This window comes from Vitis riparia, chromosome 11, assembly GCF_004353265.1.
Source record: "Vitis riparia cultivar Riparia Gloire de Montpellier isolate 1030 chromosome 11, EGFV_Vit.rip_1.0, whole genome shotgun sequence".
In the NCBI taxonomy this organism is placed as follows: Eukaryota; Viridiplantae; Streptophyta; class Magnoliopsida; order Vitales; family Vitaceae; genus Vitis; species Vitis riparia.
The window spans coordinates 19,745,580-19,758,435 of record NC_048441.1 but is presented as its reverse complement, the minus strand read 5'-3'; the positions used below and the strand labels follow the sequence as shown (position 1 = coordinate 19,758,435).

The 12,856-nt window shown below is 38.4% G+C and overlaps 1 protein-coding gene across 5 annotated transcripts in view; it reads left to right on the top strand.

Moving 5' to 3' along the window:
* LOC117925544 (guanine nucleotide exchange factor SPIKE 1) overlaps positions 1-12,856 on the top strand; it is a 70,769-nt gene that overhangs the window by 27,252 nt on the left and 30,661 nt on the right. For all 5 annotated transcript variants that reach the window (XM_034844576.1, XM_034844575.1, XM_034844572.1 and 2 more), the window contains exons 17-20: positions 811-918; positions 1,106-1,143; positions 2,051-2,195; positions 5,120-5,246. In XM_034844576.1, the coding sequence (XP_034700467.1) occupies positions 811-918; positions 1,106-1,143; positions 2,051-2,195; positions 5,120-5,246 (418 nt within the window). The remainder of the gene's footprint in view (positions 1-810; positions 919-1,105; positions 1,144-2,050; positions 2,196-5,119; positions 5,247-12,856) is intronic.

Below are 12,856 nucleotides of genomic sequence, written 5' to 3'. Positions count from 1 at the left end.
AACTATACCCACGATCCTCTTCAGCGTATCACCGAACACTTTGTCTAGTAGCTTATATAACCATCGCACCAAACTGATGGATCTGAAGTTTTTCAAGTCTTTGGCTCCCCCTTTCTTTGGAATCAAAACTAAGAATATAGCATTCAAGCTTCTTAAAAAGGTGCCCTTTTCAAAAAACTGTCTGAAGAAGCCCAATGCCTCAGGCTTAACAAAGTCCTAGCAGTGTTATCAAAAAGTCATGGTGAACCCATATGGTCTAAGAGCTTTGTCCCTGCTTAAGCAAGACCAGGCAAATAACACTTCCCCCTTTGAGAAAGGAGCCTCCGAGGGGCTTTGAGTATATGTCCTTGAAACAAGCGAAAACTATCTTGTTAAAGCTAGGCCTACAATCCCTTGCCTCTGATAGTAAACTATGAAAGGCGTTCGCGATCCCCCTCTTAATCTCTAGATCCTTAGAAAGCCTGATCCCATTCACTCTAATTCTAGTCATATAGTTTCTTCTTTTGTGGGCATTGACCATCTTATGAAAAAAGGTAGTGTTCTTATCTCCCTCGGCCACCCCCAGCCCTACAATTTTAAATTGAAAAATTATTTGGAACAAGTAGTGACAAGAAAATTCAAGTTGCATGTTGTTTTAAGAAGTTTCGATTTGGTTGAATAAAAATGACACCTTATTATCTGATGACGGTTGTATATTCACATGTTTTGTCTATGTGATTCATGTGGAAATTAACTATTTCTGTCGGAAGAATTTTCATAAGTCTTACAAAATTTTGTTCTTAATGTGTCTATTCTGATTTTTGTGTTCAGGCCATTAATAGTTTGAAGAATGTTGATTCCACTGCTTTGCTTCAGTTTCTTCATCCAATTTTGAATATGCTTCTCCATCTTATAGGCAATGGTGGTGAAACTCTCCAGGTTTTCCAATAAATCCTTCCAGCACTTTCCTTTATAAAGCTTTCACTTTTACTGAAATCATACTTCACTATGTTCTATATCTTTTTCCCTTCTCTTTTACCTGTTTGCTGCCATCATTTTACTTATAGATCTTGAAGTCCATCTTCATCGGTATGTACTGTCCCTTTACTTACACTTTCATTTTCAGGTTGCTGCCTTCAGAGCCATGGTTAATATTTTAACCCGGTATGCTTCTTGATTATGGGTTTGATGATACATGGGATTAATTATGTAAATTATCTAAGTCCATCCAAAGCTAGAGAAATGAGTAACAAAAAAATGGTTTATATATATAGAAATGATGGAGACCTTTTTCCCCTCTAATTTGCTGTTACGAAAGAAAATTATATTGATGTAAAAATCTCTTGCTTCAATTGATTGTTTTGTTTTGTTTGTTTGTTTTTTTTTGGTCTCCTTAGGTAGATTTTTAGTCATATTGTTTCATTTTGTTAGTGTCGCCTTTGTTTCCGTCTATGCTTTTTGGTGATTCTTTTCTAGTAAGAAACACAACTTCCAAGTGCATATTTGTTTTCTTTTGTTGGTAATGTTTAACATAAAAGATCCATCTACCATGATGGAGTTGTTTAAAGAGGAACTGTTACCACAGCATGCAACTCAACCTCATATAGTCTTTAGATCCCGGACTACTTGGGGTTGACTTTTGCCATTCTGCTATATAGGAGCATGTCATTTGTCAGAATGTGTCATTTCCTCATACAAAAGATTTAGGACATGATTTTTTTGAATCTTTAAATTGATCCCTGATGCCACTGATGGTACCTATTTTGGAACCCTGAAATCGAACCATTTCAAATGCACTGTTAATCATTATATTGCTGTTTTATTCTCATGAGATGTTCAAATTTTTTTTAATGGGTTTGTTTATTCATGGCAAAGTACATTTGGCCCAAATGTGGCTTAAAGTTTCTTTATTAATTTGTATCAGTTAATTCTAATTGACTTATAAATCTCATAATAGTAGCAACAATCAAATTCTTAGGCAAAGCACTCATGTTTTCTGATTGATTTGGTAAGCAGAAATTCATAATTATTAGTTGTTCACTTCTCTCATCTATGGCTCTTTGGCTTGTAGGGTGCAACATGAGTCGGTTGATGATGCTGAAAGAAATCGTTTTCTGGTTAACTATGTTGATTATGCTTTTGATGACTTTGGGGGTCGTCAGCCACCGGTTTATCCTGGTTTGTCCACTGTGTGGGGAAGCTTAGCTCGCAGTAAGGTTAGCCTGTTCCAAGGTTCATCATTGTTTGTCAAGATTGCCGGTGTCCTATGCTTGTCACAAATATTATATTTAACTGTGTGCACTTTGCTGTCTCTCAGTTATAATATTCTGTTTTGTGCCAATATTCTTGGTTTCTTTTATATTACATATCCATCAATTAGGGAGCAAATTCATTTCAGTTCACCATTCCTACTCAAAGGCTTTTGTTTCTTGCTTGTACTATTGTATTGCTCTATGAATCTGCTTTTAATTCCCATAGCATTCTGAGGGATGTTTCTTCTAATATTATGGTTCACCATAAGATATCTTCATGGATGGGTCTCCAGGGCAATGTTAATTGCTTGAAACATGGCTTGTTTTAGTGTAGCAATTTGGTAAGATAGGACTTTTGAACACTCTTTATTTTGTTCTGCCTATATGAAAAATGTGGTAAAATAAGGTTTAGTTGGGCAAATGTGACAGAACTGGAGGCAACTGATTCTTTGTTGAACATTTCCTTCATCAACTAAATTTTCTAAATCTTTTAAACTAATATTTTTCTCTTTACAAATTGATTCCCTTCATTTCTGATAATATCTTTCCTGCACACCATACTGGCCTAACCTGGAGCCGACATGAACTGAGAGCAAAAGATAAAGGACTTTAGTCTTGACGCATATGTTACCGAGAGTCCCCCTAGGTTTCCTGTTGCTGTATTCAGTTAATAATATAAAGAGACCTACTTTCTGCCATATAAGGTGGAGACTGAAGAAAAGGAACTAGTCTTTGGTGAGGAATAATTGGTGCAGTGATAAACCTCTTAGTGAGTGGTTCCCAAACCTCTATAAGGTAGTGAGGTTGACAGACACTATTATTTCAGTGCTAGTTTCCTTCTCTTTGTTTCCATCTTGGAATTTCAATTTCCATTGCAACCTCCAAGAGCATGAACTTGAGGAACTAGTTCTTCTTATGACCACCTCAATTCATGTGTATCTGTCACTCACTTTTTCTAATGTGAGAGTTCAGTCCTTGACATCCTCATGGTTGTTCTCAGTTAGTTCCTTCTTTAATACCATATCTTCATCCACCAACTTGGCTTCTTTTATTCTTGCAAACTTCATTTGGAAATCCAATAATGTAAAAGTCAATATCAATGATTGCTCTAAGTGAGGACTTACCTTACAAAGCTTTTAGTGTGGGGTAGCACATGATGTGCAAATCTAATGGGGAATTTGTTGATCATGTATTTTTACATTGCCCCGTATCCTTGTCATTATAGTGTAAGCTGTTTAGACTAATACCTATTGACTAAGATCCACCCATCAGGGTGAGGAGATGTTGACCATATTCTTTATGGGTTTTGAGGGACTTTTTTGAGGTTGAACTCTTCAACTCATTGCTGGCCTCACTCTAATTTGGATTGTCTAGCAGGAAAGCAATGCAAATATTTTCAAGGATAGGTGGAGGGCGTTGGAAGCAACTTGAGACTTGTTTACTTCTCCCCTTTGGGCTTCTATAAGCGAGGCTTTTGCAGGCATCCCTTTGAGCGTCATTTTGCCTCATTAGAACCTAGTGCCCAGAAACACGAGTTTGATCAAGGAGACACTTCTTGTCCCTGTTAATGGGTTTTGTTAAAAGTAAATTTTGATGGTTGTTTTCTTGGTAATCTAGAGCAGTTAGGGATTGGAAGATTGCTTAGAAGCAACTTTGGTATGGTGCAAAGAACATTTCTAAACACTGTTGAGGCAGAGATTCAAACCCTTTTGAGGGGTTTGTTGCAAGTGAAGACTTTGAGTTTCTCCAGTCTCTTAGTAGGAGATATTGCTATTATCATATGATGGACAATTAAGAAAGAGGATTATGGTAGTTTGATGGGTGATTGTGCCAAATTATTAATATTTCTTCAAAGTTGAGATATTCCTCCTATTAGGTTCTCCTTGATTAGGCTATCATGCAGTAGATCCTTTAGTTTATAGGTGATTTATTACCTCTCTAAGTATAGTGAGCATTATTCTAAGCAGTTTGACCTGTGCATATAAATTTTTACCTTTTTGGACTTGTATATTCCTATTTTCCTTTTTATCAGACTTTGTATAAAGGATTTTGTACTTACTGGAAAGATTTGTCATCCTTCTTTTAATTTGCTCTTTCAATGTAACAATAATTGTTACCTCAGTGGAGGACGAGAATTAAAAGGATGTTAACTCAGAGGCATGCTCTGCCCCCACTCCTCGAAATGCCAGTATTTGAGATAAAGAGCAGGTGTCTTTCAGTCCCCCTTTTCTTTACACGGTGTTAGAGCACTCAATTCACTTTTATCAATTTCTATCGATCATCTTATTACACACTGCTGGTGAGGTCAGCAAGCCATGTTTTCCGCTGGACCTTCCCAAAATCACTCCCTGAAAAGCCTTAAAAACTGATTTCATCATCATGATTCCTGTTTAGATTTATCTATCCACCAATTGGTTGGGTCCAGTTTTATGAGTTCCAACTCTTCACATCATATTTGGACTTGTTTGTAAAATTTGATGTCTTTACCATACCAAACTGCCAACTCAACTTATTTTGCTCTTTGTACTTCCAAATAGTCACTATGATTTGAAGCATGTGTTGAAATCTTGAACAGACCTGCTTTAACTGGTTGTCTTGTAGCCTTTCCTTCATGGTTTCATTTCTGAAAATACTTTACTCTTTTGATTTCTCCATTCATTTGATATATTGATACCTTTTGTTTTGGGATGCACATCCTGATTTTGAAAACTTTGCTTGTGTCAATATATTAACCATATTGTCTAGATATTATCATTTGGCTTCTATGTTATAGTTCTTCAGTCCTGTGTGGTTGCTGTGTTTAAATTAATTACTTCAGACACTGCATGGGCATTTTTTATATGCATCTGACTTGTTTCATTCAATGTTTTCATCCATGACTTCTGCAGGCTAAAGGCTACCGTGTAGGGCCTGTGTATGATGATGTCTTGGCAATGGCTTGGTTTTTCCTCGAGCTAATTGTCAAGTCAATGGCATTAGAGCAGACTCGTCTTTTCTATCATAGCCTTCCCTTAGGTAATTGCAAATGCAATGGGGTTTATTCCTAGATGCTCCTTCGCTTGATTTTGGTTTTCTGATTTCTACTTTATGGTCTTGGAATCTTTCATATTCAGCATTTTCCCTTTTCTTCTCTTGTAGTAACTGTGATGCGGTAGTTCCAGAATATACTTTGGATAATGTGGATTTTTAATTTAAGTATATGGTGACTCAATTTAAGGAATTTAAAATTGCCTTTTTTGTATATGTTGGGGGGGTTTGAGTTATTCAAAGGGTTTGAGTTAAAATTGCCTTTTTTGTATATATTCAGCTTATGCAAATGGTTTTCCTAGATTTTTTCTTAAGAAATCTTGGCTCCAACGGTGTTTGGAGTAACTTGGTTGTTGTCTACTTGGATGGTAGCTCTAATAGCTTTTCAATTTCCATCACATTGCACACACTTAAGGAGTCTTTATTGTTAACAATCACCCACAAATTCCTTATGGATTTCTGTAGCCCAATCTTGTACCTATCCCTCACTTCCTTAGAACACCACCCCTCTTCAACTTTCCCATATTTGCCCCTTATAATTTGCTTCCAAAAAGCCTACCTTTCCGTTGCATACCTCCAAATCCACTTGCTAAAAAGCGCCTTGTTGAGCGAAGCAAAACACCTAACTCCCAACTCCCCATTTTTCTTATCCGAGCAAACAATAGCCCACTTCACTAAATGAGGCTTTCTCTTTAAATTTGTTTCACCCCAAAGGAAATCCCTTTGAGTCTGTTCCAACCTCATGTTCACTTTCCTTGGCATCTAGAAAAGTGATAAAGTAGATAGGCATGTTAGATTAAATGCTTCGAATCAATGTAAGCGTGCCCCCTTTGGAAATATACTGTCTTTTCCATTTTGTCAGTCTTTTTTGAAACTTATCTTTCACCCCATCCCAAACCGCCCAAAAATTTGAAGGGACACCAAGAGGAAGACCCACATAAGTGGTTGGAAGAACTCCCACCTTGCAACCTAGTACAAAAGCCAGCTCATTCAGGTTTTCCACCTTTCCAACTAGAAAGAACTTGCTCTTGCTAAGATTTATTTTCAAGCTTGAAATGACCTCAAACCACATAAGTAACCAACTTAAATAGCTCAATTGAGTGTGGGTGGCCTCACAAAAAACCAAAGTAGCATCAACAAACAAAAAATGAGAAACCTTAAAACTCTCATCAACTTTGCTGTTCACCTTGAAGTCGGACAGATAACCACCCTCCCTATCTTTCCTGAGGCAACTGAGTGCTTCCATGGTTAGCACAAACAAATGTAGCGAAAGTGGGTCTCTTTGCCTCAACCCCCTAAAGCTTTAAAAAAACTAGAAGTGCCATTAACCAAAACCAAAAAATTTGCTGTTGAGATGCAATATTTAATCCAATTGATCCACTTCTGCCTAAACCCCATTTTCTCCAAAATCGAAACCAAGAACTCTTAATTTACATGATCAAGGGCCTTCTTGATGTCAAGCTCACACAACACCTCACAATTGTTGCATCTTAATAAAAGCTGTTTGGAAGAAAATCCAAATTCTTTCTTTTTTTATTAATTACTTCTGGAAATACAGCAGGAAATTAATAGGACTCTTAGCAGCCTAGAATCCTAACTTAAGTAAAGAGAAAAATTGGTAACTGAAGAGAAAAAATAGGAATGGTCCTATCTACTCCAAGTTTATTACTGGATCTTGTTGAAGGAAAACATAAAAATCCTAACTAACTTCCTAACTTTCTTCAACACTTAACATAAAGTCAATGGCTTCATTGGCTATAAACATGACATCTAGGATTCGCCTTCCCTCCACAATGGCATTCTAGAACTTGGAGACCACTTTACTCATCACTTTTTTTTAAGCCTATTAACCAACACTTTAGTTAATAACTTATAAAGACCACCCACCAAATTAGTAAGCCTAAAATCATTAAGATCTTCGTCCCCTCTTTCTTTGGAACCGACAGCAGGAAGGTTACATTGAGGTTTCTTGCAAATCTGCCCTGCACATGAAAACAATTGAAAAAAGCCATCACTTTTTCTTTAACAAAGTCCCAACTAAATTGCCAAAAGCCCGTTGTGAAACCATCTGACCCTAGGGCTTTGTCCCTATTTATGTTGAAAGGGCATTAAGCGCCTCATCCTCTAAAAACGACTCCAACTGTGTAGCTCTTGAACATCTAAAGTATTAAAAATCATATTCTTGATGCGGGGGTGTCACTTCCCTTACTTTGAAAGGAGGTTATGGAAGGCTTAAACAATGTCCTTCTTAATCGCGACCTCTTTCGTTAAACAAACCTCATTAATCTTTAAATTAGCCTCAATGTTCCTTTTTTTTATCTGCATTTGCCATTTGTGGAAGAAATTGGTATTTTTGTTCCATTCCTTTAACCAAAGTTACGTTGATTTTTGTCTCTAACTAGTCTCTTCCATAAGAGCTCATTTACGAAACTCCACTTTTGCTTTCTCTTGAGATAAAACTCCAAACCTTTCTTTAGCATCCTAGGTTAGGCTTCTTAAGTTTGGGCAGTTTGTGTCCCAACCCTCGTCTTTGGAACCCTTGTGTTTAAGTGCATAGGAAAGGAGGCAGAGGAACCCTTGGGCTGCTGGTTCTTCTTTGGGGCTTTTTGATAACCCCCTCTTAATGACGGAGGTTCAAGGTTTGGTAGGGTGGATTTCGAGGGCGAATGAAGCCCTTTAAATGAAGTGATTGGCTGTCAAGGTAAATCCTCCTCTGTGCTCTCTTCTTCTAGGATTGAGCCTTCTACTCTAGGCAATGGGGTGGCTGGACTGGCTAGGGCGGAGTATCTATTGGGGTCTCTTTCTTCGGGATCTTGGCCGCTGTGAATGATGCTCTAAGATCGAAGGTTGCTGGATCTCACAAGGAATGAAGAGAAGGGTTCTTCGGGTAAGCATGTGATGGGTAGGTTGATGGGATGGAGGTCAAAATGACATTGGAGGTAGGCGGTTGGTCAGAGGGGAGGAGTTTTGCTCTACGATGATTCCTAGCAAGTTTGCCAAGTTTGGTGGTTTTTTGGGGCTACCAATGGTAGGTTTTGAAAAAGAAATCATTGCTCTTTTGAAGAAAATGGAGTTAATAAAAGGACATGGGGTTAAGGTCTTAAGGGGAAGTAGGAAATCTTTGTTTTCTCGTTTGGAAAGGGAAATCCAAAAGCTTGAATGTTCGGTGAATTACAATGGCACTCTTCTTGCAATCAGGTGGAGAAGGGGAGCAATGGGGGTTCAGTTTTCTCACTCTAAGGTTGCGGTCTTGTTTTCATTGTTGGTTTGTGGTTTCAGAAGGGCTTTCGGGTGACTGATTGTCATGATTAGGGGATTAGGTTTGTTTGTTGTGTGGGTGGTTTGTATTTTCTTTACCCCTTCTTTCTCTTGCTAGCCTTTAGGCCTTTTTGTATACTCCAAGTGTACTTAGTTGCACCTTTTACTAATGTTCTTCTATTCTCCTATTTACCTATTAAAAAAAAAAAAAAACTTTGTGACTACCATATTACCAAACACCTCTTTGTTCCACCTTTTTTTTTTTTTTTTTGATAGGTAAAGATAATTTCATTAAAAAGAGACGCCAAAAGAGCGACTCAAGGTATATAGAACTATGCAAGGTATACAAACCTAAACACCCTCCACCAAAAAGGCTAAAGAAAAAGAAAGAGACCCAAAAAGACACCTAACCCAAAAAACAGCCTTAAAAGGATCCCAACCAATCAATAAAATTAACCATAGTTAGAGGGCATTCAACTATAAACAACTTAGCCTTAGACCAAAGAGAGAGAAGAAATGAATATTTCAATCTTTGGATTGACAACTCATCATCCTTGAATGCCAATCTATTTCTCGTCTTCCACACCGTCCAAAATATATGAAGAGGAGCAGCTCTCCACACCTTCTTGCGCTTTTTGCCCACAAATGAACCATGCCAGCTAAGAAGAGTCTCTCTAACTGAAGAGGGCAACACCCAAGACACCCCAACCAAGGTAAAGAGTAACTCCCATAAGGCCTTTGTTTTTGAACAGTGAAGAAGCAAATGATCTATGGTCTCTTCATTCTCAAGACACATAAAACATCTATTTGCCAAGGACCATCCTCTTTTCTAAACAAGATCTAGGGTTAAAGTTTTACCCCATGCAGCCTCCCACGCAAAGAAACTGATTTTGGGTTATACCCACACATTCCAAATACAGCTAGAAGGAAACAAAACAGGGCAGTCCACTTCTAGAGCAAGGTAGAGAGACTTTGCTGAAAATTTGCCGCTCTTTGTTTCGGTCCAAACCACCATATCCTCTACATCTCCAAGCACTCTCTTTGTTCCACCTTTTGAAATTAACCTTCAGGCTTTTCAATTTTTGGCCAAAATGAAGCTATGAGAACCCTTAAAACTAAACCCTCCACTAGCTCTTTAGCAAATCTTTAAACCTTCCTCTTTCAACCACAAATTTTTGAATCTAAAAGGAGTAGTGCCTCTCCACAAGCTACCCCCATCCAACAAGATGGGTGAATGATTTGACACAGGTTTAGGAAGGATGCACTAGACTACTCCCCTGAAATGGCCTTCTCACCCTTCCGAGACCAGAAAACGATTGAATCTTGATTGAGAGTGGTTATTTATGCCTCCACTCCAAGTAAAGGACCCCTTAATCAGCAAAAGATCTCTTAGTTGAAGGTCCTTAACGACTTTAGAAAACTTCTCATTGCCATAGACAACCTACTGCCACCGCTACGTTCCCCTGGAATTCTAACAATGCTAAAATCACCTTCGATGCACCACAGATCATTCCAAAGCCCCTTAATGGCCCCCAACTCTACCCACATTCTTGCTCTATCACTTGCAATAAAGGGGCCATAAACCCCTATAAAATCTAAACAAAACCTTCCTCACAATTTTTGAAGCGAGAAGAGATCGTGTGCTCACTTACCTCCATTCCCACCAATTCTAATATGCTATCATCCTAAAGGACCAACACTCCACTTAAAACTTGCCTCGAAATCACCGCATCCCACTCTAAAAATTTGTTTGCTCCTAAGTTGCACACCAGACTAGTTGACATAAATTGGACTTTAGTTTCCTGAAGGTAGATCAAGTCTACCCTCTCTGCTTTAATTAAAGACTTTATAACCATATTCTAACCTTCTTTGCCCCATCCTCCCTCTAAACCAACTTCATTGTAGTTCATCGATCACTCTAGCTTCTTGAGCTCTCTTTCGAAGCGAGAAGACCCAAATTTACATTTTCACCTACAGTACACACATTTTATTTTCCCCCTTTCTTACCTTGATTTTGTTAAGCAACATTAAGATCTTGTCCTCAAATCCTTTGTTGGTAGACCTAAGAAATTGTTGAACTCAAACAACTTGCCAAAGGACTAAGTTTTTGGTTGACCCTCTTCATTTTCAGCACAAACCTCAACATCCCTCCCTCCTCCTTTCCCTGTACCGTTACCCACTTTCTCCGCTACTATCTCTTTCCCTTTATTGGTTGAGAACACCACTGCACTCCCATTGACAAAAATCATTCTCAATAGGTTTGAATCAACAACAAGAGAGTCCTCTCCAGTCCTCCTCTCCAACAGGCTATGATTTTGCAAGTTGTTCTCACTGAGCCCTGACTCTCGCCCAATCTCCAAGAAATGAGAAGAAGAAGCCCTTACCTCAACAGAAACAACAGGAAGAAGATTAGAATTGAGATGTCCAGTCGTTTCCTCCAAAAGTGCTTCATCGGTAAGCAAGTAGTGAATTGCCAACCATGCTTGACACTCCTTAGAGGGAGAAGTAAACCTTGCCTTCATTAGAGGACAAACCCACAACCTCTAACTCTAAAGAAGCCCTCTGCCTCTTTAAAAGGCCCAAAGAAACCTCACCAACACAGTCTTCTTCTCCTAAGGTGGCTAGGGCCAAACTAGAAGGCCCAAAGGTTGAAGAAATAACCTCTTTCTCTACTGGACCTGTGTGAAAACGGGCCTCTTTACAAAAAGTCCCTTTTAGAGGATAAGCTTCTTTCATTCCTCTAAGGCTGAGTCCAAAAGGTTCCTAATGCCACCTCACATTGCAAGCCTTTGAAAGACATTGCGTCCAAGTAGACGCCATCACTGACCGTTGTTCTCCCATTGTCAAACTCACTCCCTGATCCCTTTGTAAGAACCTTCTTAGAAATTGCAGCCTCCCCTCTACTTAATGTCCTTCTTTGACAATCAACATGAAGACCCTCCACCACCTGTAACGAACTAAGCGTTGTGCTTTCATATGCATACCAACACTCTAGCCCATTACAAGTGACAAAGACAAGCAATGTCAAAATCCACTACAATAAAGCCTCCACAACTATCTCCAATCTTTTTAAAAATTTCTTGACACCAGAGGTGCAAAAGGAGTCCCAGCACTCTAGACACTTCCTTTACGTGCATGAAAACCTTTCCGGAAGCATCCTATCTTTGGGGCTATACTATCCAGATGCAATACCCTTTCCTTAAACCTTTTTAAGCCCCTTGAAAGCATCCTCTCAACATTAGAACTTTCTTGAAAATCAAATAGAATGAGACCTCTTCTAACATAGAGATCTCCACTCTCTTCCTAGAAGCCATTTATGTGCCACCCAAGTGTTTAACACCTCTAACTCTGGACTTGAATTAGCTCTCTCACCCCATTTCCCAACTAGACATTGCCTTAGTTGTTCCTTTCTACTCTGAACCTCCTCAATCTCACCTTGAATCTAGATGGTTTTACCCATCCTACCTTATTCTTTTCTTATAGAATTTGCTTACAACCCTTTCGTCACCTCCAAAGAATTGCACCTTAGCTCCAAATGCTTTGAGAAAGTCAAGGCTTGAGACATCCTTGCCTCTCAATAAGAAAAAAACGCTAAGACGACGAAGGTTCTTGGCCAAGATAGCCCACCCACACCCCCCCTTCCTTCAGAAAAGAAATCTCTTCGCCTCCATAGAACTAACCAAGCAAAAAGTATACCTCCTTGCTCTATTAGACTAATGCTCCAACTTAAACTCTACTATTTTCATACCACACTTTGTTGCATTGCTTCCCATCTTCATCCCTACAACAGGCTTTCACACTATCTAATAGGTTGCACAAACTTAACTCCCCAAACCTAATCCACGAAGAGAGTCATCATCATCGTCATCATTATTATTAAACAATAATATTTCATACCTTACCCTCATTCTGCCAAACTAATGAGTTATTCAAAAATGAGCATGTGGTTGTTGTTGTTGTTATTATAAAAAACAAGCAACAAGATTTGACACCTAAAATTGTTAAACAATAATATTTCATATCTTACCCTCATTCTGCCAAACAAACGAGTTATTCATACCTAAATATATGGTTGTTGTTGTTATTATTATTATTATAAATAACCAGCAACAAGATTATACACCTAAATTTGATTTGTTATGATGATAACACAGAAGCCTTAAAACAATAATACTTCTTACCAATGTTTGATTTCTCTATGTAAGAGTTTACTCTCATCCGGCCCAACTATTGAGTTATTCAAAAGCAAACATGTGGTCAAGGAACAGTTTTGGTCATTGTTGTTGCTCACTTGTGTAGTTCTTTTTCAAATTAATAAGTTTAGTTTGTGGATTTAGGTG